We start from the raw sequence: 25,665 nt of genomic DNA on the forward strand, positions 1-25,665 counted from the left end.
ATGGCCATCATTCGCAGTGGTTAAGAATCTGCCTGCCAATGCAGGGGACATGGGTTTGAGTCCTGGTCTGGGAAGATCCCACATGCCATGGAGCAACTAAGCCCATGTGCCACAACTACTGAGCCCATGTGCTGCAACTACTGAAGCCTGAGCGCCTAGACCCCATGCTCCACAACAAGAGAAGCCCCTGCTCACCACAACTAGAGAAAGCCCATGCGTAGCAACGAAGACCCAATGCAGACAAAAATAATTAATTAATTAATCTTTTAAAAAAAGAATGGCCATCATTAAAAAGTCTATACAAAACGAATGCTGGAGAGGGTGTGGAGAAAAGGGAGCCCTCCTGCACTGCTGGTGGGAATGCAAATTGGCGCAGCCACTATGGAGGTTCCTCAGAAAACTAAAAACAGAGTTGCCATATAATCCTGCAATCCCACTCTTGGGGATATATCTGGAGAAAATTCTAATTCAAAAAGATACATGCACCCCAATGTTCACTGCAGCACTATTTACAATAGCCAAGACATGGAAATAACTTAAGTGTCCATAGATAGATGAATGGATAAAGAAGATGTGGTACAGAAACTAACATGATATTGTAAATGAACTATACTTCAATTAAAAAAAAAACACATACACTTAAAAAAAAAAGACGTGGTACATATATGCAATGGAATACTACTTAGCCATAAAAAAGAATGAAATAATGCCATTCGCAGCAACATGGATGGACCTAGAGATTATCATACTAAGTGAAGTAAGTCAGAAGGAGAAAGACAAATACCATATGATATCACTTATATGTGGAATCTAAAATATGACACAAATGAATTTATCTATAAAATAGAACAGACTCACAGACGTAGAAAACAGACTTGTGGTTGCGAAGGGGGAAGGGGGAGGGGAGGGATGGACTGGGAGTTTGGGATTAGCAGATGCAAACTACTGTATATAGAATGGATAAACAAGAAGATCCTGGGACTTCCCTGGTGGTCCAGTGGTTAAGACTCCATGCTTCCACTGCAGGGGGCACGGGTTTGACCCCTGGTCGGGAAACTAAGATTCTGTATGCCGCGTGGCACAGCCAAAAAAACCCCAAAAACAAACAAACAAACAATAAAAAAACAAGGTCCTACTGTATAGCACAGGGAACTATATTCAATACCCTGTGATAAACCATAATGAAAAAGAATGTGTATATAAGAATCACTTTGCTGTACAGCAGAAATTAACACAACATTGTAAATCAACTATACTTCAATAAAATAAATTTTTTAAAAAAAGAGTGTCCATTTGCTACTCACTGCAACACAGGGTCTTATACTTTTAAATCCCTACCAACTTCATCAATTTATAAAACTGTATCATCATTTATTTTAATATTCATTCTTTACACATGAGAATAGGTATTTCAGCATTGTTTGCAACAGCAAATATTTTAAACAACGTGCTTGAGTATCAACTGGGGAATGGTTTAATATAGACTATTTCATACCACTTAACATTGTGCAGTTGTACAAAGAATGAAAAAGACCTAAACACATTGTCTTGGAAATGTGACCCCGACAAATTATTGGGATGAAAAACAAATTATAAAATAATGGTAAAGCTGTATATGTGCACATGTTTGTATTTATGCATCAATAATATAAAATATGGAAGGATAAATACTACATTTTTGTTAGTTATTCATGAGAAGATTTTTTAGAGGGATGGGGGTGTGTGGGAGGGACTATTATTTTACTTTAGATTTCTCTGTTTAATTATTATTAAACCTCAAAATCCTAGAATTTCAATGAATTTGGGGGTACAGACAAAATGAGACTTTTCTTGAGCATTTGGTGATGGTACATGGCAATTTATTACACTATCCTACTTTTGAATAGGTTCTAAGTTATCCACAAGAAAAGTAAACAGAAAATAAATATTCTCAGGAAAAACATGGGACTTATGCATCATGTTAGAAACGGCAGGTACTGGTTCACCACATTTCCTCTTCCCTGACAGTCTGTCTCTAAATGCCACATCTATTGGCTGACTCAGGAGCCCATGTTGACCCACCACCAATACCCCCACTGCTAAAGCATTCCATATGAATATGCAATTTGATAACCAGGGAGGGCAACCCTTTTTAAACACTAATTGGTTTATTTGTATTTCTTTTTTTCTGTTAAGTGGTTGTTCATACAATACCCTTCATTCACTACTCCACCAGGACTCTCTCCTTTAAATTAATTGGTGAAACTCTATGAATTGGGAACATTAGCCTTTCTTGTGGAGTTTGTTATATTTTCCCAGATTCATTTAAAATTTAGTTTCATTGGTTTTTGATATGAGTTTTAAATTCATCAGTAGTAAAATCAATCCTCCTCTTTCCATATCTGCTTTATCTAACCTGTTTTTTTATGATTAAACACTTATGTAGGTTTCCTTGTAGCATTTTCATGGTTTTATTTTCTATATGTAAGTAACTGAAATGTATTTCTGATATAAACCAGAAATCTAGCTTTTTTCCAAATAATTATCTTCCTACACAGTTCTCCCATCCCTCACTGATTTTGAATATGACCTGCCATCATATACTAAATATTAGTTTTTTTATTGGTTATGTTTCTAGCCTTCCTATTCTGCTCTACCAATGTCCACCCTGTCTCAGGTCACAGTGTTGTTATTAAATTCTGGAATGTGTTTTAATTATTGTTAAGGGCAAGTCATCATTTCCTTCTCCCTGACTTTCTCTGTATTGATCCATATTATTTTATTTTCTTGTCTTACGCATTGGCTACACATCCAGAACAACTCTAAATGATACTGATAATAAACATGCTTATCTCAGTTTCTGATTTCAATAGGCAGGCCTAATTTAAGTCTTTCACCATTAATGTATGGGGCATTTAAAAATCTTATTTATCACTGCTAACAGTTTGCAGTAGGGATACAGGTTGAACTTGATCAATTTTTTAAAATTTGTCACCATGATTTTTATTAATAAAACCCACCAGAGACCTATAATGAATTTTATTAATAAATTTTCTAATATTTAATCATCCTTGAGTTCCTGAAATGATAAATACATTGCCCTTTTATTATATTATCTATAGCGGCGTTTTCCCAAACCATGTTCCAAGGAATATTCTTTTCAGATTATGTTTATAGATGTAGCACTTCAAAAATTAAGTATGTGCAGAGCTGTCTACTAAGGCTCTTTTCTGAAAGTTTTCTATACACTTACATCTTAGAGATTGCATGGAGCCTTACAGTAGACAAAAATGCTGAGCTTTAGATGCTACTACCTGAATATATTTGCTCAGGGTTTTACACAACCCCAGGAAGGAAAAAGTTTGTCCAGGATCTCCCTTTTGCATTAGCTCTGTCAGGATTTGCCATTAGGATAGAACTGTGAAGTTTCCCTTCTTTTTCAAAGCTCCAGGAACAGTTTAAACAGTGCAGGAATTCTCTGTTCCTTGAAGATGTAATACACTCACTGTCTAATCAATGGAGCACATCCTTTAGGAATGAAAGTCCTTCCACAACATCTTGACTTTTCTTCCCATGGTCAAGGGTGTGCTCACACCTCCCGACCCTCCCCCTTCACTTATTCACAATGTTCTCACTGAACGCCTGCCCTGGGACAGATGGTGAACCAGGTGCTGTCGGTGCCATGGTGACTAGCATAGAGCTAAGGCCCTGCTCTCATACAGCTGATATCCCAAGCACAAAAGAAGAGCTCTGGAAACTAAAAAACAGGAGAGCAGAAATAAAAACCTCAATGGAAGGAGTCATAAAGCTGAGGAAAATTCCTATGAATAGAGAAAAAAGACGAAGAGATGGAAGACAGGAAAGTTAAGAGGACGACTTTGGGAGGACCAACATTCTAGAAGTTCCAGAAAGAGAGAGACAAGCAGGGATGGAGGGGAGGAGGGCATCTTTGAAGTAATTCAAGATCATTTCCCATGAACACCTGAGATTCCAAAGAGAAGAGGCCAAGAGTGCCAAGCCCGAGATGTAAACAGACCACCAAGGGGCAGCATGTGAGGTTTCAGACATCGTGATGACAAGACCTAAAAGCTTCTAGAATTCCAGCAAAAGGAGGAGACAGAAGAGGAGGCCTTGAAGAGATAATGGCCAAGCATTTTACAGGACTGAGAATGGACAGGAAGGGAACAAAAAAGGAGCTGGAGACCAGTTTGGAAGTGATGGCTGGGAGTGGTGGCAATGACAGTCCAGAGGATAGACTGGGGATTTGTTTGTTCTGGAGGTAGGACAGAATGATGGGCTGTACGTGGGGAATGAGGAAAAGTGAAGAAAGAAGGATGACTGCAGGGCTTCTGGCTTAAGCACCTGGGTGTGTGGCTGTGCCACTGAGAGGACGACAGAAGGAACCGGTTTGGGGGCAAGGAGGGAATGGAAAGTTTGGAGCTTTCTTCCTTTGAAGTTTGAAATGTCTTGTGTAACAGCAAATGGTGAGGGCAAGTCAGGGGTTCGATTTGTAAGTCTGAGTTCAGAGGCCTGGGCTTCAGGTTCCTGTGGAAGCCACCAGCATAATGCATGTCTGTTGATGCCACGAACTGGATGAGATGTCCCAGGGGAAGAGCATGTGGACAGGAGGAGGCCCAGGACCAAGTTCTGAGGAGCCCTAATATCCAGATGTCAGGGGGAGAAGGAGTCAATTTTGATTATTTATCAAATGAAACAGCTGGGAAGCCACCTATTTTATTATTTTTTTTTTTAAGTTTCGGGGCAGGAACACAGATTCAACACATCTTCCCTGGAGCTGCAGTTTTATTCCTCTCTTTGTGCGTGCATTCCTGTCTCGCCCTGCCAGAAGCCTATCTATAGTATATGTTTGCCATTCTCCAAAGAACCACCTTTGGGATGTATCACTTCTATCTGTTTCATGTTTTTTGTATCTTTATTAATTCTTTCCCCTGCTTTCACTGTGTTCATTTTTTATCATGTTTTTCTAGTTTCTGGAGATAAACTCTTCATGTACTTCACTTTTATTTGACTTTTCTTGAGAACAATTGACTGCTCTGTGTGACCAGTGCTGTTATCAACATCATTTGCTAAATTGTCAGCAATTGTGAAGTTTTGAGTTCCTCTCTGAGTTATTTACAATGGTGTTCTTTTGCTTCTAAGTCGTTTGGGGGTTTTGTTCACTCTTTTATTATTGGTTCCTAAAGTTTACTGCGTGATGGTAAATACAATTTCTCCTTTTTGGAACTTACTGCATTTCACTGAGTGAACATTCTTACGTGCCTTATACTCACCCATCCTGGTATGGAAATATTGACAACCTTTGGTGAAATGAGAAAATTAAGAGCAACACTGGATATTTTCCTATACCTTAATTTATAATGATACACGGATTACAATTATGCAAGGATTCACTTTATTTGTAAACCATGTTCTAACACAGAGAGGCAGAATTAAGTGTTATGGGTTAAGTTCTAGTCAGACTATTTGGGTTTTGAAAACCATCGTGGCCACTTACTAGCTGTGTGACCCTAGGCAACTAACTCTGCATCTTTGTCCCTCGATTTCTTTAGCTGTTAAACAGGGATAACACTGGTACCTATCTTAATTTATAATATATACAACCAGTGGTATATAACACTGATGCACAGGCTCAACAAGTACTGCTTGTTATTTAATAATTACAGAACATTTTACAAAGCAAAACAAAAACAATTAGAAATCCTCTTGTATTGTTATTAAATTTTTTAAGCAATTTTACTGATCGGTAAAATTCTAGTCTTGGAACCATTTCCCTATGATATGGTCAACTCTTACATATGCTCTACAGATACACACAGAGAATGTGGGTTCTATCTGTGGTATATAGAATTCTGTGGCTCTAATAATCTTATAAAGTCCTGGATGTCTTTACTGACATTACTTAAAAAGGGGTAAGTGACATCTTTAATTAACTTCAAGTACTGTGCAAAAGGACTAGCACTGACTAGCAGGACTCTGGAAGGAGTAACAGCTTCCTGACAGATGTGCAGAGCTATCTGACCGAGGAGCCAAATCACCTTTGATGCCAACACACCTCCTGCAGCATCTCTGTCTCCTGCCAGTCTGGAAGTATTTTTGAGTCTCATCTAAAGGATTCAGCTTCTTGGTATTCCAGCTCATGTGTATGAGACTTGGCATGACCACAAAAGCCAAGAGTTAATGGTGTCACCATCTTACTCCCATCCCAAAGTTTAAAACCTTACAACCCTCCCTCTACACATCACTGCCAAATCTGTCTTTGGAATACCTTGGCTGCATGTTACTTCAATAATTCCCTGGCATGAAGCAAATAAAGTTTAAACTACCAGACTAATCTTAATTTAAGTGTCTCCTGAAGTTCATATAAATGTTCAAAACATTCAAAGAGGCTGTCCCTCAGTGTTAGGAAGAGGGGAGATTTTTACTGTTCACTTTTGAGTGGTCTTGGAACACTTACAGCATGGCGATGCCCCAGTGCTTCCCTGCTCTCTCTCCTGCCGCCTGGAAACCAGACAGGCCAATGAGGGCCACCGTGGGTGTGATGGTCAGGGGTCCGATGTATTTCAGCAGAGCCCCAGGCAGGCCTAGGAGGCCGATAACCACTTCTATCAATGAGGACATGATGATGGCTCCCTGGATCTGAAGCAAGAGAGGACAGACATAAGAGCAAGCTGCTTATACATCACACACTCTAAATGTCACCTGCAATGACAACTGATAATTCTGTAAGACAACAAGTTATTATATAACAGGCATAACATAGCTGGAAAATTCCTGGCAAACCTCAAAAGAAACCAGTGGGGGTTACTGGGATCTAGCAAACTTAAGTATAACCTGACTAATGTAAGAGTATTACAGAAATGGGCACTGGACACAAAGTCAGCTTGCCTATTCTCACTGATTGAGACAGACATAATTTATAATTCTCATTTAAGACACAACATTCATAATCAGCCTCAGAGGAACAATGCAGTACAAAGATTCTTGACTTTAAAAAGTAAGTCGCTGCAGGACATTCAGAAGATAGTGTTATTGACAAAAATTCTAAAGGAATGTTTCTACTGTGCGGAATGGCCATATCTGTGTTAATTCTGAACTAATCGTGAATGATCTTATAGGTTTTGGAAAATCTGGATAAACTGTCAGCTGTTCTTCACACCTAAGGACTCCTACGCCCTGTTCTATTCAAGTACACTGAAGCAGACAAGTGTCTTTAATTCCTTCCACCAATACAGGCAAACACTGAGGCCAGAATAAATAGTTTTGCAACCTATCGACTCTGTGGCTCCTTCAAAAGGGAGCTGTTATGCCGGAGGGTGTAAGCAGATAGGTCTGTGGGTACACACGAGGAGAGGAGGAGAAAGGAGGATGGAAAAGAGGGTAAGAAACAATACTGTCTGGTCACACAAAGCATTTCTGCATGCTTTATTTTACAGTGATGCCATCTACATTTACTTTAACAACAGAAATGAACATGTCAGTACCTGAAACAGAAAAAGAGCAACTGCAATTTACTGGTCACGACCAACACTGAAAATAAGTAGAAACACAAAGAAGCCATAAGCAGACAATGTTTATCTTTTACCTCGCGTATCCGAGGATACCAGATGTGTTCTGTATGTAACAGCTCCATTGTTCCATTGGCAACCAAAACATCTTAAAAACAAAAACAAAGACAAAATTTTTCTTGGAGTGACACTAATGTTTCACGGGACATATTCATTTCACTCTTTTTAAGAAGAATTTCCTCCCTGTTCTAAGTATATTTGTATAAATACTCATCCCTAAAATTCAAGTTACAACACTATGGCATATCATACTGAAAGGTGGATTCCCCCATTGCTAATTTAACCAAATTTATTCATCAACAAGCGCTCCCAGCTTCTCAAAAGCTGACTGAACTAGTGATATACATTGCTAGTCCCAGCCTAATACAAAGACCAACCTTTGCAAGTAGCTCTTTGACATGCCCAATAGCAAGGTTGCCTGATTGAGGTTTTAAAAACCTAGATAAAACAGAGGCCCTTTTCCTGTTCCTAAATCAAATCAGTGGTCACAAAGCAACTCCTAGGAGCAAGAAAGGAAACGAGGGCTAGAAAACTTTGCTCCTATAACCTAAAAATTTAACAATATTTTGAGAGTACAACAGGTCTATGTGATTTCCTCAAATCCCCTATCTGATCTCTTCCTGACCTTACTGGGTTATTTAAGGATCTTTGCAATCACTATGAGGAGAATGGGAGGGGGAATGAAAGTCATTTGCAGAAAACCAAAGCAGCCAGATCCTTAAAAAGCAGAGATGTTTCAGAGAAGGGATGCTATTGCAGCAAAGAGAGTTGTTTAACTGGTAGTTCAAAAAAATCCACTGAAAGAAAGAGGCAGAAAAATAGCACAAATATTTTTCTATTCTTTCCCCATATTTATCAATTTCATTAGCACAGAGAAATGAGGTCCTTTTCTGGTCCTTACTTGCTTTGGGGTTAGGGATGAACAAGTGGATAGAGAGAGACAGAAACATGATCCACAGATTGGAGCGTTCTAAGCTGTTTGTTGGTTGTGTGTTCTGTGCCTGATTCCAGAAAGGATTTAACACTGCTGGGGGCAGCACGCCCAGGCCTCCCTTCTATCACCTGCATTAAAGGACCCCAATGACATATGTGGAAATAACTGCAATTACCTGTGGTGTTACATTTCCATTTATCTAAAGACAGGATGGCTCGAGCAGGGGCCAGAAATGCAAAAGCACTGGCCTGAAACAGGGGTAACCTAAAAGAAACGAGACCAAAACCATGATCACAGCATCAGGAACTACCGAGGTAGTTCACTATTTGACAGCTTAACAGTCTTTTCCATAGACAAACAGCACATGAGTAAATGCAGGCACACCTGGAAGAAAGAGCCCCAGTCTGCAAAGATGTCCTCGGCCACACAGCCAGGGATGCTGGCTTCTCCGTCCTCCCCTCCTGCTGCTCTCCACACAGATAGCCCCAGGGTGGGCCCTGGGGGAGCTCTGTGGTCAGTGCCAGCACCCCAACACCAGCCCCTGCCATCACCACCTTTCCCCTTGGGGGTGGGGGATGCGGGCATTTGGATGTTTCTGTCCTGCTGAGCTTGTGAGCTCCTTATTAATAAACATCAGTGTACATCTTCTATTTTACCATTCTCCTCCTCTTCTTCCTCCTCCTTTTCAAATTCTTATTGGTTATCATGGAAAAAAATCTATCTCCCCCTATCGTTCCATTTTGTAAGTCAAAAACTGCCCTGAATCACTGAGGGTAAGCATTAAAATCACGTGAGCTATCTATCTATTGAGGAAATGGAAAACTAAGTTACAAATCAACAGTAGATATAATATTCTTCTTAATCATAAAAAATACTCAAAAGTGCTTGAACTCTTATTTTTAAAGGACCCAGAAAGCTTGCAGACTCTGTTAAATTTCCTGCCTCCAATGTCAAACTAAATGCAGAGATCCTCAGATGCTATCATTCAATCACATTTTAGCTACTTCATATTGACTTTATGAGCACTGGTACTACTCAAATTCAAAAGATTTTGTCATTTATTATTAGAGATGTATAATGGGCTAACATGGGAACTCAATCACTATCTTTAACATTACTTTGGGGGTGAAATACGAAACTAGCCTTTGGTTAGCAAGGTTAGGAACTCCTAGATGTCCAGATCATTCTTAAATACTCCTAAGCAGCCTTGAATCAGTGTCCTGGCCAGCAGGATAGGAAGCCAGCATGCTCTCCTCTGAGCTGGGAGCATATTCTGCCCTGAGTGATACGGTAACTGGACTGAGAAACAGTGGCTCTGGCTGAAGGACATGTAGCCGCTTTACAAGTCCAGAGCTGGTATACACTATTCTGAGCTATATGAGGGTTAAGATTCTTTTGTTCTCCTGGCCATTTTAATCCTGCAATGAAATCAATTGAGAGATGCTGGCTTTAAGACACAGAGGCAGGCTGCACAGTACAAACCAGATGCAATGCTAGTGGCCACTCCCATGGGCATGCCCTCCACAACCATCCATTAATAAATTACCTGTTGGAGGGGCCTGGCGCATAGTACCATCAAAAGTGGAAGTGAAGGTCCCCTGAAGTGGGAATGTATAGCAAAAGGAAAACGCTGCTTGATCTACAAAAATTCCTTAAGCACGATTTTTCAGAAATGTACTGAAAGGGTAAAAGGAGGTCAGCATCTAATCAGGAATGGATGCTACTTCAAATGGTCCAAACAGCATCTGTTTTAACATCATTTCATGTTTCAAGCAATGTAATATGGATTGCATTTAGAAATCTCATCCTTAGGACCACTGCAATCAACCCTACATTGGTGACTCACTGGATGTGGGAAAGTGAAGACTGGCTCTGGGCTCCACTCCCGGTGACATGAGTCTCAGTTTGAACCTGCCTGTTGCCTGGGCACCTTTCAGGGAGTGCATTTTATGGCTTTCACCATGATCAAAGGCCTTGAGAGCACTGCTGCAAAGGAGCTCACTCACTTTCACACAACCAGGCCCCTGGGTTCCTTTGAAAGTGGGTGCTAACAGAAAATTCTCACATGTGCTGCCCCAGACAAAGTCTCCCAAGATGACCTGGTAAAAGATGCACATGCCGGCTTATGTGTTCACTCTGCAGCTACGCACACTGCCTGCCACAAGCAGTTCTGGCTGAAAGACAAGCAGCAGGCTTACAGTAAGTATCCCAGCAGTGAAGTGTGGTCTCCATAACTGGCAGCATAAATCAGTGGCTTGACTGAAATATTCTTAGGGAAAGTTGCAGCGAGAGCACACTACTTCATTAAACAAGAGCTCCCCTAAATCAAAATCAACAAAGCCAATTTTCCAAAAAAGAGATTTGAAGATGATAAAGCACTTGATATTCTCATCTGATAAAGTGGCTTTTCAGGCACTTCCCCAGCATGAAGCTGGTCAATTCCTGGGGCTCTTCACTCACACAATCACCTAAACCTCAGATCCCCGGGCTCTGCAAGCAGACAGGACTGTCTGCTATTTTATTCTCTACTGATGACTGGAAAGGAAACAAATTAAACTGTGCTTTTCTTTACATAAGAGGTTAGCAAACTGGACAGTGAAACAAATCTGGCAAACTACTGTTTTCATTGAGTAGAGTTTCACTGGGACACAGCCACCCTCACGCATTCACGAGTTGTCTGTGCCTGCTTTTATGCTTCAATGGTAGAGCTGAATAGTCAAAACAGAGAACACAGAGCCTAAAATATTCACTGCTTATCACTCTATGGAAAAAATTTTGCCGACCTTGACTACAGGGAAAGTGTATCTTAAATGTGTGAAGATACCCCAAAAATGGATTTTTGCAGACGGAAGTTTTTAAAGTTAATAGTGTTGCTGGATGTCATTAAGAAAAAATCCCTGAGCAGACAGTCACCTTTGTAGTGACACATTCCCATGTCAGGCTCTAGCCCCAGGACAGCAAAAGAACCTAACCAGCCCCAGACAAGTTCTTACTGTGTTCAAAACCCTGCTGGAAGTGCCTCATTTCCTCCTCGGTGTCCAGGTGACCTGACCCATTCCCCAGTCTAGTCTCTCACCGGCCACTTTACATGCCTGCACTCCAGGCAAGCGGTCTACTTTCTTGCCTCTGAGACTTTGCTCATCTCTTATGTCATCAATTCATTGCTAATGTTCCATTTCTATTCAACATTGAAGGCACAGAGAAAATACCACTTCCTCTAGGAATTGTTCTCGGCTCCCTTTTTGTCCAATTTTTATCTCCCTCTTTTTTTTGAATATTACATGGATTCATTTTTTATTCAATTTAATAATATACTTCCATGACTATTCCTTTTAATAATTAAATTGTCTCAAACTTGCCCAGAGCAGCACAGTTCCAGAATTATACCAATGTCACTACTAACAAGACTACTAAGTTTAAGACTTCTCTGTATTTTCTTTTTCTTAGAATATATCCCATTCAGAGTGTGCAAAGTGCTATGTTCTAAAGTCTGTGAATTAATTCTTTTCTCCATGTGGTCAGCAATTTGACATAGTTAGGTTCACTTGTTTCTGTTTGTATTCAATTTTAGGGTTTGTGTTTCTTCATCCTTTTAGATTTTATGTTTTGGCTATGTTGAACATTTTACGGTTAAAAAAAAAATCAAACCATATAGAGATATACCAGGAAAATGTCACTCCTATCCCCTCCAACCCCCAAATCTGACTTACTGATCATTAAACATTTTTATTAATTTCTAACTTATTCTTGTTTCTTCAAACATATACACACTCTTTTGCAACTTGTTTTTTCAATATATTCCGGAACTTACTGTATACCACTTCATGGAAATCTTTCTTATTCTTTCTCAGGGTTGCATAGTAATTCATTGTGTGATGTATGGTAGTCTCCTACAGATAGGCATTTAAGTTGTGTTAACTATTTTCCCATTACAAATTACACAGCAATAAAAAAAAAACTTTTTGTATTTATTTTGCATTTGTGGGAGTATATCTCCAGGGTAAATTTCTAGAAGTAGGTTGCTGGATCAAATGATAAATGCATATGTACTCTAGATACCGTAACATTCCTCTTCACAGGGACTGAATTATTTTCACTCCTGACAGCAATATGTAACAATGCCTGTTCTCCCACAGCTTTGCCATCAGAGTGGCTTGTCAAAATCATTTTTGGGGGCTTCCCTGGTGGCGCAGTGGTTGAGGGTCCGCCTGCCGATGCAGGGGACACAGGTTCGTGCCCCGGTCCAGGAAGATCCCACATGCCGCGGAGCGGCTGGGCCGATGAGCCATGGCCACTGGGCCTGCGCGTCCGGAGCCTGTGCTCCGCAAAGGGAGAGGACACAACAGTGAGAGGCCCACATACCGCAAAAAAATAAATAAATAAATAAAATCATTTTTTGTCAATCTGACAAAGGAGACAAATGGTATCTCAGGGTAGCTTTAGTTCGTATTTCTTATTATAAAGTCAATTTGATCCTTTCTTATGGTGAAGGGCCATTATATAGCTTTTTATATAGCTATTCATGTCTTCTGTCCTTTTTTTCTATACCATTTTTGGTAATTTTTAACTTTGATTTTTCAGAGTTCTTTCTATATTAGAGATATTAGAACTTATCTATATTATGAATATTTTCTCCAGTTTGTCATTTTTGTTTGTTTATGCTATATTTTTACAATGCAAAGCTTAAAAATTTTTAAAACATTTAATGGCATCAAATTTATCATCCTTTTATTGTTTCTGGAGTTTGAGTCCTAGTTTAAAAGTCCTTCCCAACTTCTAGTTATAAAGGAATTTGCCCTCGTTTTATTCTAATGGTTATATAGTATCATGTTTCTTACGTTTGGATCTCTAATCCATTTTCAGTTGATTCAAAGAAAACTTTTAACTAAAGGCAAATCTAACATTTATCTTCAAGTCCATGATATTCTGGTCTTATATGTAAATATCAAAATTATATGAACTATCTCAGTCAACACTTCCAATTAGACACACTCCTAGGGAACCTCAGTAGGAAGCAGCCGACTGGCTCCTCTCCCAGCTCCCAGCAGAAGGCTTCGTCCAGACAGAGCACAGAAATTTAGGAGGGTTGGCTGGGTACAATTTTGATAACCTTTTCAAGCATGATAGTATCAACTATTTCAGGTCAAAAGTTTGTTTTATTACTTAAAGATCTAGCCAGTCACAGAGAAGCATAAGGGAATTCTTTGGGGTGTGGCAATGCTCTATCTGTTGGTTGTGGTGGTGATTAAGTGACTGTACACATGGGTAAAAACTCATCTAACTATGCAAATGAAAAAGGGAAAATTTTACTGTATGTCAATTACCCCTCAATAGATATGACTTAAAAAAATTGTCTATAAAGTATCTTTCTGGGAGGAGAAATGGGGCAGGATGGTAACATGGTCCTTAGAATACTAAAGTGAGGTCAAATAGTTACAAAAAACACAAAATTTAAAAAAAAAGAAAAGAGTTTCCCTCTGGGTATTTGACAAGAAGCTCTATCCTCTGCTCCTGTGTAGTGCTGCTCTATCCCTGGTACAGCTTTCGCCAGGCAGTCACCTGCCTGAAAAGGAATGATAAAAGGGAGAATTAGTGGGCCATGAGGAAGAAGATGAGCATTTTAGAACAAGTGGGAACATACGGGGCAAGTGAGATGTGACAGTCAAAGAAAAAAGATTGTGGGGAACTAAATTCATTAACCCCACATATACTAAGAGGACTTAGTCTCCTAGTCTCCTGGAGCATCAGAAATATTAGCAAACAGAGAAACAGCATGTTCACTGAATGGGGAGACCACCCAGAAAAGCTAGAGTTGAAGAAGTCCACCTGTGGCCATGTGGCCAAGGAGCACACCCAACCCCTGCCATGTCATCAAGGACAAGCTGCTCCATTTGGCATACCAGCCTTGCCCACTGCACCCCCATCTGCCTCACCTACACCCACCCTTCCAGAGGGTCCACTAAAATAATGAGCACCAACAGGCAAGTGTGGGCGAGTGCCAGGCATTATCTTATTTGATGCTCACTAACAATTTTATTATCATTTTATGGAGGAGCAAAGGGGACTTTGAGACTAGGTAACTTGCCCAAAGCCACAGAGCTGGTAAACAGTAGAATGGGAGTGACGCCACCTCTGAAGCCAGAGCCCCTCGACACAGCTGGTGAGGGCAAACCTTCCTCCAAGGTCACTACCTCCAGGTTCTCACTGGCCCCCATGTTTTTAATGTACTACCTATAATTCTTTGAGTTAAATAAACAGTAATTTTTTTTTTACATGGGGGCAGGAAAAACCTACGACTTGCTATTAAGAGCCTGCTTAACATCACAGGCTCACTATCATCTACACAGTAATTTCAATGTTCACCCTGAATCAACTATGCCTTTGGCCCCATCTCCCAGTTTACAACAAATAGGGGGATTGTGGAACAAATCAAATACCACCACAAGGACACAATCGGACATATTCAGACCACGGGATGCTCAACGAGACAACTGGCCTGGACTCTTTAAGAAGAGGATGATGTAGAAGAAAAATGTAGGGACTGTTTATTACTAGACCAAAGAAACACAACAAACAAATGCACCACACGAACTTGATTGGATCCTAGTTCAGAGAGGTGGAGAGAATAGCCATAAAAGATATTTTAGGGACAACTAGGGGAATTAAATATAGACTGCATATTAGATGATATAACTCAGCTTTCTCAGGTGTGGTAAATGGTTACACAGGTGACCCTCATTCTTAGGAGAGTATCTGGGGGTGAGCCATCATCATGCTGCCTGAAATTCTCAAGTAATTTAAAAAACTGCACATACACCCCCACACAAACACATATACAGGAAAAGAATGTGGGGGAAAATCCCAGTCTCCCCTACCCCTATCCAAGCACTGCATCTCTCCATTCTTCTAAATTTTATCAACAGTTAAGAGTTCAAAGCCTTATACTTGAGACTTTAAAGTATCCTGGAGCTGCCTCCTATACCGTACAGGTCCCCAGAACCAAAGGAGATGGAAGACAGGGTAGTTCTCTCCTCAGGGCAGACAACTCTGTTAGAGACCAGGCTGCTGCACCAGCTACAATGACTCTCTTAGCCAAAACCCTACCTTTTCTCAGCAAAGGAATATTCTGTGTGTCTACAGCAGGCCTGTTATGGCCAGGAGAGGCTCTCAAGAAATGGGCCACTCCACCTGCAATTTTTTCTTTTGCTGGAGAGCTGAGAGAAAGGCCTCCAAGAGGCACCTGGAACAAAAAGCTGGATGTGGTCCCCAAACACAGCACCTGCACACCTCAGGGAAAGCTGGAGGTCAGCATGGTGTGCAAGGGGGCAGGGTCCGTCCCAGAGGGCCCTCCTTCACCCCCAGCTATGCATAACACCCGAGGACAAGGGCTCTGGGAAGCTCAGAGCTGCTATCAAAGCTTGGTCTCTGATGGAAAAGACAACGGCAGCCTAGGTTATGCATGAACTGAGTCCTCCCCAAAGCCAGGGAGGCATAGCTGCTGCTGGCTGGCTAACATCTGAGTTAGGGGACTCTGAACCCTGCCCCTGCTCTTGGGATTTTAAAGGTTTTTTACTAATTCCTGGAAAGAGCCCAAGGGGTAGGCTGGATTGAAATCAATCAGAATAAGGTTTGATTTCAGCAATCTGAAACCTCACCCAAGGGCACTCGACAGTAAAGACCTCGTTGAAAGCAAACTGCAGGGGATAAAAGTCAAAGGAAAGAAGGAAGAAGGAAAAGGTTGGATGGGAGGAGGGGGATGGAAGAAGCAGCTGTCACAGAAACTGCCCATCCCCAACAGGTGCAAGCCCTGGGAAGCACTAAAGCCACAGAAGTCACACAACTGGGGCAGAGACATATGCCCTCCATTTCAAAACAAGTCATGATCTCTGGAGGAAAGGAAAGCATGTTCATGCCAGGGGAGATGTGTAGTGAAGGAAGGAGGATCTGCAGCACACGCTGCATCAGACACATTTTCTGTGTCCTTAGCCAGCCCAGCCCATGGAAAACATGCCCCCAAAGGAGTATTTACAACACAGCATCTTAAAGTCGGCATTCTGAGCTTGTGTTCAGGTTTGCAAAGGCACCCATCTGTTTCACCCTCACTTTTTCCATATCAATTTTGGTTATTTTTATGGAATGAAACAACTTTCCAGGAACAGCATGCCACTCTTCACCAGAGTGCCCATGTGAAACACGGAGCAGGGATGACCTGGCCACAGCCCAGGGGATGGGAATGCTTATACTTCCTTCCTTGGTTCTAGACCTGCAATCATGGTCTTAGCTTCCTCACAATACAGGCCCCACCCCTCAGAGGCATGGACTATGGCTGGTCTCTAGGTCCCATGTACACACTACATCCAGTGCAAGGGAGTACTGGGTACTCAACAGGTAAACACACGAAGAAACGGACAGAACTCAGACACACATGGCAAACCACTCAGAGTTGGAAAAGTCTGAAAATCTGTCCTAGAAATCATGAAAGCTGAACATGATTTTCCTTCTGCAGCTCTCTGCCTAAGGAAATGAGTGTGAACTGCAAACAAACACCAACAAACACGTACAGGCCATCTGCAATCCTATGGCTGTGATACTGGGAATAAACCCCACTCTTGGCACATCAGCCTTTCTTTCCCACTGTCCCACCTTGATATTCCCTCTGCCCCAACTGCTTTATCTGTTTGATCCTGTTGTGATCAGGAAGTAAATGCACAAGTCTGTTAAGATGATAATTCACAGTCTACGATGAGGGTCTATGTTAGCAAGCAGCAGAATGAAAAGGCTTTTCACATTATTCATACTCTGTAACTTCCCAAATGTATTTTAGGAAGAGCTTATAATAATCTACAAAAACACAGTGATGGCAAGTGTCATCCACAGGACACCTTAGGAAGAGCCTCCTGTCATTTTTACAAAAGGAAACTGGGAGCTGGAGAGGTCTTCTGTCCAGAGTCATAACGCTGCATAGGTCCCTCTAACTTCTCATACTCACTAATTTCACTTCCCCATGTGTGAATGGGGAAGAAACCATCATTTGCCATGTGGCATAAGCTAATGCTTTACTGGAAACTGTAGATTTTGACTGCCTATGGGATTAAAGTTGATCATTACAATATTCAACAACTTGATTTTAACTAACACTGGCAATGTTGCTGCTCTGGCTTTGGTGGGTCCCCTGAAATAGGCCAAGGGATGCTCAGCCCTGCCCCCGTTCTGAGTAAGTACTGGGTGCCAGAGGTGGGTCCCCACTCTACTGAGGTCTGAGTGCCAACTTTGGTCTGCTGGAAATACTAGAGGAGTGGGATATTTGGCCACTCCTGAGATCTCTGCTCTTCTTTTACGAAACCCACAGGAAAACCAGGGGCAAGGGTGTGAGAGGTGATTCAGCTAGTAGGGGTAGCCCTGCCTCTTTGGGCACCGTGGAAGGAAGGGAAGATGGGTAAAGAGGAATTAAGAGTTTTAACAGAAAAGGGTGAAGGACAGGGAGATGCAGAGGATGGAGGAGATGGGACACATGAATAAACAGATACAGCAAACAAACCCCAGAGGTGGTGACCAACCAGGCAGGGAAGGAAATGCCTCTCACCCACCTCATCATCTGGGTTCACCTTCACACAGCAGGCCCTCAAATATATGCTGGATAAAACTAAAAAGAATGTATCAACAACAGCTTGAGGCTTTGTGGAGCTGGAAACCACGGCGCTGAGTGCCTTCTCACTGTTTCCCTACTAGATGGGAGCTGGAGGCAAGGATCCCGGGCAAGAAAAAGGTGCTGTAGCACAAAGAAGGGAGTAGAGCAAAAGTTAACTGACTCCTCTTTCTCCATCTTCCCCTCCTTCCACTGTGCTCCTTCAGGGGGAGGGGAGGGGGTAAACTAAACTGACCCAGGCTGCTCTGTTTAGGTCTCTTGTGCCCCAACGATGGGCAAGAGGGTCCTGAACGGGTGCCCTCCCATAACTGAAAGCACACACCAAAAGTTACCCCAAACTCTCCCTACTATGTCACCATTAGGCAACTGTGCCCAGTACAGCCAGGCTCAACTGTCAGTCAGGGTTAGCCTCCCTGATATGAGACCAAGCCAGAGCTGCACCTGGTACCTGCTGTACCTCAGTAAACACGTCTTTCATTCCCTCTTCAAGTCAACCAACAATTCTCAACTAGAGGCACTGCCAAAATTTACAGATCGTTTGTGCTAAGTTCCCTGATGAGCTAGCTGTTTAGAAAAAGAATATTTCCCCAGAGAACCAGTGTCCTGTATACACTTGAGTCGGTCAATAAAAGCTTTCTAATCCTTTCTGGCTTTGAAATACAGAACCTTGAATGCTGTATCAAAAGAATGAAAGATGCTGCCAGCCAAATTTAACTACCTGGGCTCTAAGAAAATGAATCAAGTCCTCTCTGGAATGCCTGAACACATCTCCTTCCCCTAACAGGTCAATAACACCCTGACTTTCCCTCAGGGGTCCCCTAAGAAGACCCTCCCTTCTGAGGTAAGGGATCTGCTCAGCATGGTAGCTGCAGGCAGTCCTGCAGGGGCTGGGGTTTTGAGAACCCCAAGAGCTAGCCAGCCCTCACAGCCTTCCTTCCATCAGCAGAACTGCTAGGGAGCTGCCGTATCCCTCCTGAGGACATTGCTTATGCCGCCAACCAGGATGCCATAACACTGTTCTTCCCATATTCTCCTGCCCCGCCCCCCCCTCAAGTAAAGGTCACCCTGAGGATTCTGACTCACTGGAATACACTCCATGATTCCCAAGCTGCCTTCTTTTCCCTCTGCCTTTGCTCCCATTTTCCTAGCAGGGAAGGCAGACTGTCTGTAATGGAGTGAGAGACAGAACTCGCACATTTACTCTGCTGTCCTTCCCCTGAGGACAGTCCTGTCCCCACAGGCTCCACCCCTTGAGCAGCACCCTAGGGTAGAGGAAAAGGCTGCATGTGAAGAGGGTGGAAGAAGGGGACAGGAGGGGACAAAGCAAGCCTGCAGGAGGAGGTAAGACAGGACAGTTCTTTTCCTACCTATGCCAGCTCCATACCCATTTAAGCTGGGGACTGGGGATGCAAAGCGCAGTTCTGGCATCAAGGAAGGAAACACGAATCAGCAAGAAAAGACACAAACAAAAAAGGACAAAGTAGAATAAGAGCTACATTAGAAGAACATACACAAGGTGCATGTGTGGGAATTCAGAGAGAAAGGAGGCTTTGGCAAGTCAGGGATGCTTCACAGAGAGGAGAGGGGCAAGCCAGGACTGGAAGGCTGCAGCGAAGCACAAGCTCAGGATGGCAAGACAGCAGGGTGGGCTTGGGGAGGAACTCACCCTGGGTGAGTGCAGGGAAGGGGACTGCAGGGCGCAGGGACATGGCTGGAAGGGTGGTGGGACAGAAAACAAGGGAGAAGTCTACAGGGTGGGCACATCTGTTTTTTTAAACAGGGAGTAGGGCTGTAGCCTGGTAACACCCAGGAAGGTGCAAACACTGAAAGACAGCACTAGAGTGGCACACAGAGCAGGGCAGAGGAGAGTAGCCCTGGAGGCAGGGAAACAACTAGGAACCTAGTAGAACAGTCTCGGCCTGAACTTAAGGAATGGGGGCAGGGAGGGGGTACTGGAGAGAAAACTTGCCCTGCCAACTGGTGGGATGGAAGGAGCTGAGAGTGAGTCTGTTTCCAGCCTGCACAACTAGGTGGGAAGCGGTGCCACCCACCTAGAGAAGAAACACAGTAGCGTTGGGGGAAGGCAGGGCAAATGCCACTAGGACACACCTCCTTATACTCCAGTCAGTCCCTCTAAGCAGCCCTAGGTGAATGGCAGTGCTTAATGCTTCATGGGTGCTTCAGCATCCCCAATTTAGTGCCCCAATCTCACCTGCATCCAAAAGTTGTCTGCAGCAAAGTTGTGATTCCCACACAGAAGAAAATGGTCCCTATGAGCTGGCTGGTGGCCCACTGGTCAAATCCCACACACATGGCATCGGCCAGCAGAAAGGGCACCGCGATGGTGCCGCTGAAGCATGTCAGGTAATGCTACGGGTGACAGGGAGACAGAGGGGAAAAGAATAAACCCTTCTTTGTATTTTTTCTGATTTTACCCTAACTTTGCCCACCCCCCTGTTGTTTTTAAAAAGTTACACACATGAAGAATTTGGTTTTTTAGTTACACACTCTTATCATATGCCAAATCATCTCTGTTTTTTGCATTTCTCCTTTCCATTATATTTTCTTTTCTTATCACTAACTTGTATTATTAATTATTACTTGCATGAATCCAGACCAGCACAAAGGAAGTACTCAACACAAACACTGGTAGTGTTTTATTTATATAATTCTTATTGGGAATATTTGCTTTTTCAAAATGCTTTTCAGCATCAATTGCTAAAACCATAGGTCTTTCTCCTCTAATCTGTTAACATGAACCGTGTAGCACTGAACCATTCTAGTTAGTCATGCTAGATTTTTCTTCTGGGATTTGATATGCCAATATTTTATGTAGAATTTTATATCTATGTTCTTGAGATAATTTGTCCTTTTTTTTTTTTTTAATTCTTTTAGGTCTGGGGATTAAAGTTACAAGCTTCACTGCACAAGGCGTTTTCCATCTTTTTCTATGGTCTAGCATTGTTTAACAGCAATCAGGGAAGGGCTAGGGTCACACAGTAGCTGTGGGAATCCGCCAGAAAGAGCCCATCCCACTCTTCCTTTAGGGCCCCTCCCCCATTCCTTGTGGCCCTGGCAGGACATTCCAGCCCTCACTGCTCACTTCCCTTCCTCCCAGAGGCCTGCCTGTTCAGTTCCTACTTCTGTTCTGCAAACTTCCTACGTTTCTTCCTAATAGTTCCCCATCTCTGGTCATGTTTGCCAAAATGTGCTGCTTGCAGCCCATAAAGCCCAACTGTGTAACACTAATAGGTGTTTGGTGAGGGGAAGAGAACATTCTCATCCAGGACTTCCCAGAGCTGCTCACAAGTTTAAGAGTGCTGTGCACTGTCAAGAAGGGCATGATGCACACAGGGTTTCCCAATCCTATCTGAACAGGGAAGACTACTTCTAGAAACATCTATAATATAAACATTTCAAAAAACGAGTTTCTTGAATCTGATTCCAGATACTCAGCCCTAGGGAAATTATTTGCCAAGACCAGTCAGCTCCTTTGGTTATGTCTTCTTATTAGATGCCTTTCTGTCCAGGTTACCAAGTGCTTTGATACCTACGGGGAGGGGCCTGGAAACTGGACCAAAGCATCAGCTCTCATCAGGTACAGTTCACCTCCAAGTGAATAAACCTCTCTGGATAACGGGACTGATTTTCTCAGCATGAACTGATCATTCAAACGTAAAGAATGGAAAGTGAAACCTCAAAACCAAGGCAAACACAGGCCAGGGGTATGTGTCTGGACAAAGAGCCTTCCATGTCATCCCCTTTCTCTTAAAGCCCCACTTCAATCGTAAGTGGGAAAAGGGAGTGGTGTTGGTGGTGGGGGAAGTGGGTACCAAAGATTCAGGAGTCCTGCATTAGCTTGGGTCACCTCTCGCCCCATCCCCCCACCCCTCCCCTGGCAGCTTCCCTGCTCTGCTCCCACTGGAAATTGCAGCAGACAAAGCAGACACCACCGAGGTGAAGTTTGCCTTCCTTTAAAAATAAGATTGAAGCCTCCACATTTATGCCCTGACCAACACAGAACTTCTCAGTGTCACCCATATTTCATGGCAGAACTGACGGTGACTGTGGTTGGTTAACTAGGAATGAGAGATGAACATTAACCCTTCTTTTCTCTATTCTTCTACCTTTATCTTCCCTCTATTCTCCCCTTTCCACACATCTATGACCTTTTTCCCTTACTTCCATGTCATTTCTCTTGCTTATTCCCTGAACATTTTCCTTCTTTCATTCCATGATTAACCTACTCCTCCTGTTTTCCTCCTTTCACTGTTATGAAGTTCATGTTAACAATTCCCATTCAACATTCTTAAAAGAGCAATTTATATTAACGTTGTCAATAAATAAAAAATAAAAATTGAATTTTAAATAATCCAGACAGACAATTCAAGCATCTGCTGGTGGTTATATTCCAAAGGAATCATCTTACCTGCAACCCCAGAAATATGCACAGGTACCAGGGAGGAACATCTTCTATGGTGTAAATCATGTCTGATCTCTGCGGGTCAAGACTGCCCGTGCTATCCAAGGTCTCAGCAAGAGAGCTCTGTGAACGAGAGGGAGAAAACAAGTTGTTTAATGGAAGCAAGGACTAAAGTCAACTCAGCACAGGCTACTGTTACTGAAAAACAACTTTATAAAGTGTCTGTTGCTCTCCTGTAAAATTAAGCCTTGGTCACCTCTGACACAGTGTCAAGCACACTCACTTGGTGGGACAGTCTGCTCTCAGGATTTGGGGCTTCAGCATTCCTTCCATCTTGGATTCCAAGAGCACCCAACTTGCTCAGAGCTTCTCCTCAAGACTGGGCACCCACTGCATGGAGAGGGAGGCTCCCAAGGTTGAGAGCACAAAGTAATACCTTGGCATGAGCTGCCGTTGGGTGGTAACCCTAATGAAGCAATGTTACAAAATGCTAACCACTTTCCAACAGAGAGCACTAATCTGTCCCTCCTATCCCATTCCATCCCTGCAAGGAAAAAGACTTCTGTACCTAAACACCCTTCTTTTAAAACACTGCTGCTCAGACATAATGGTGAGTGAAGAGAGCAAAGGTATACAGATATGATGATTCAAATTTTCTTTTAAAAAATAGACTAAAAATGTATTTATACTTTAGGGGACTTTTTTTTTTCTTTTCCCCTCACCATTACTAAAGATTTTTTTAAATGTTAAGCCTTGCATCCTTTATAAGCCAGAATCTTTACAAAGACCAGACACTTTAGGTTATAGTCTAGACATTTCCAGTCAGCTTCAGCTTCAGCATCACTTCTGAACTCATCCAGTATCTGAGCCAAACTGAAAACTCGGGGGTTCCCCCATATACCATCAATACTGCTGTAGTTTCTAAAACCCTACAAACAATTTCTTGGAATCCAAGATGTGCATTTTTTTTTTTTTTTAGTTTTTTAATAACATAAAGTGCCTAAGAGGAAATAAAATTAAAAGATGTGCCACAAAAACGATAAAGATGATAACATTCTGATCCTTGGCCACACTAGCCCAATTTGTACCCCCTTTCCAATGGATTTGATCCACATTTGAAAGATGCTGACTCCTTATGTTTATCACTCCATTTTTCATGCACAGGGATTTGGGGGCCAAATACTCTTGAACGAAAGAAGTGACACAATTCAGCCTTACCTTCTAAAGCCTAAAGGTAAATATCCGATGTAAATTGACATTTTATCTAATCCAAATGTGAATTGAATATGACCTTTCGGAAAGAACTTTTTCTTCCATTCAAACAATGGATGCTGGCAGATCTGCATTATTAAATGGGTTTAAACCTATTATAAGTGTCATTTAAAATTTGTTTGTAGCAGTGGTAGAGAAAGTACACATGGTGAGGAACTTGATATGTGGTGATGTACAGTAAAGGATTAACTCAGCAGGTCTGGGTTGTCCAAACCCTGCACATTTCAAAGAGAAGTTTGGCCCTTGCCTGCCACCTGGAAGATAACCTCTGTGCTCTTGGAATATCCTGCCTCTTAAGAGTATACCTGAATGAAGCCTTGAGTTGCCCTTCATAGATTATGCTAACAATGCAACTGATGATGGGGCCTTGGGCCACATGGTATCAGTTTGACTCCAGAGGGTCTGGCAACACTCCTTCAGTGTTGTCACACTTTGTTTCAGGGGAAATTAAGCACTGCTCACATGACTCCACTAGGAAGAGGACAACCGAAAGCTTGTTCTGTGTCTCCTAGACCTTGCCCTACATGTTTTTTTCCATTGATCTTAATCTGACCCTTTCTCTCAAATAGGCTGTAACCAGGAGTGTAATAGCTTTTCTGAATTCTGAGTCCTCCTAGCAAACCACTGAACCTGATTTGGGACTCCCAAATCAGTCCTGGAAATCCCTGAACTAAGTTGACCATTTGCTGACATGATGCAACTATGGTTACTGGACTCACTATACAAAGGACAATTCAACACTATCATATTACCTACAGATGGGGAATTTTACTGCTCACAAAGTAACAAAAAGAAATGTCTGAAAACAAAAAGAAATGTAGTAATTGTAGTAACACTACAATTACTACATTAGTACAATCTGTTACAATAATATTATACGCATTATTATTCTAATGATTCCAAAATGACTAGTTTTAACTATAAAACAGATGAACAGAAATGAAAAGACTGCATCTGTCCTCTTTCAGGCCTGGAAGGCTAAGATTAAGATGTGTACACAAACATATACATACACTGTACACACACAATTTTTCTTAGTAATGAGGGTGGTTCTACAACTCAGAAATGGAACTAATGTAAAATGTCCACAAATGGTATTAAGAAAAAGTAGGGAATTGTGTGATCAAGGGGATCAGTGAACTCTGTCAGAAAAATGCTGCACCACCCTTCCCAGAGACAGAAGGAGTGTGTTTGGTCACTGTGGACCCTGGTACCACATTCTGTTATCACTGCATGAACAATACGAACTCTCTTAAAATTGCAAAACAAAAAGCTCCAACAGCGAGGTTTCTTTAAAAGATGACTACATTAATAATTTGATGAGCGGGAGGCGGAGGGGGGAGTTTCGGGACCGCGGAGTAGTGCACAGCGACGGGTGCGGAGGGCAAAGCGGGGAGATTCCTGCACAGACGATCGGTGCCGACCGGCACTCACCAACCCGAGAGGCTTGCTGCTCACCCACCGGGGCGGGCGGGGCTGCGAGCTGAGGCTCGGGTTTTGGTTTTGGACGGAGCTCAGGGAGAGGACTGGGGTTGGCGGCTTGAACATAGCCTGAAGGGGTTAGTGCACCACGACTAGCCGGGAGGGAGTTCGGGGAAAAGCCTGCACCGGCCGAAGAGGCAAGAGACTTTTTCTTCCCTCTTTGTCTCCTGGTGCGCGAGGAGAGGGGTTTAAGAGCGCTGCTTAAAGGAACTCCAGAGACGGGCGCGAGCCGCGGCTAAAAGCGCGAACCCCAGAGACGGGCGCGAGCCGCGGCTGAGGGCGCGAGCCCCCGAGACGGGCGCGAGCCACGGCTGAAAGCACAAACCCCAGAGACGGGCGCGAG

At 42.6% G+C, this 25,665-nt stretch overlaps 1 protein-coding gene across 1 annotated transcript in view; it reads right to left on the reverse strand.

Annotated features, from left to right (window-relative positions):
* Positions 1 to 25,665, reverse strand: part of SLC23A2 (solute carrier family 23 member 2) — a 157,029-nt gene that overhangs the window by 22,648 nt on the left and 108,716 nt on the right. Inside the window, exons 4-8 of the mRNA XM_032605805.1 lie at positions 22,575 to 22,691; positions 20,358 to 20,515; positions 8,675 to 8,763; positions 7,583 to 7,653; positions 6,455 to 6,636 (exon numbers count right to left, since the gene is read on the reverse strand). Of these exons, the coding sequence (XP_032461696.1) occupies positions 6,455 to 6,636; positions 7,583 to 7,653; positions 8,675 to 8,763; positions 20,358 to 20,515; positions 22,575 to 22,691 (617 nt within the window). The remainder of the gene's footprint in view (positions 1 to 6,454; positions 6,637 to 7,582; positions 7,654 to 8,674; positions 8,764 to 20,357; positions 20,516 to 22,574; positions 22,692 to 25,665) is intronic.

This window comes from Phocoena sinus, chromosome 15 (genome assembly GCF_008692025.1).
Source record: "Phocoena sinus isolate mPhoSin1 chromosome 15, mPhoSin1.pri, whole genome shotgun sequence".
Classification (NCBI taxonomy): domain Eukaryota; kingdom Metazoa; phylum Chordata; class Mammalia; order Artiodactyla; family Phocoenidae; genus Phocoena; species Phocoena sinus.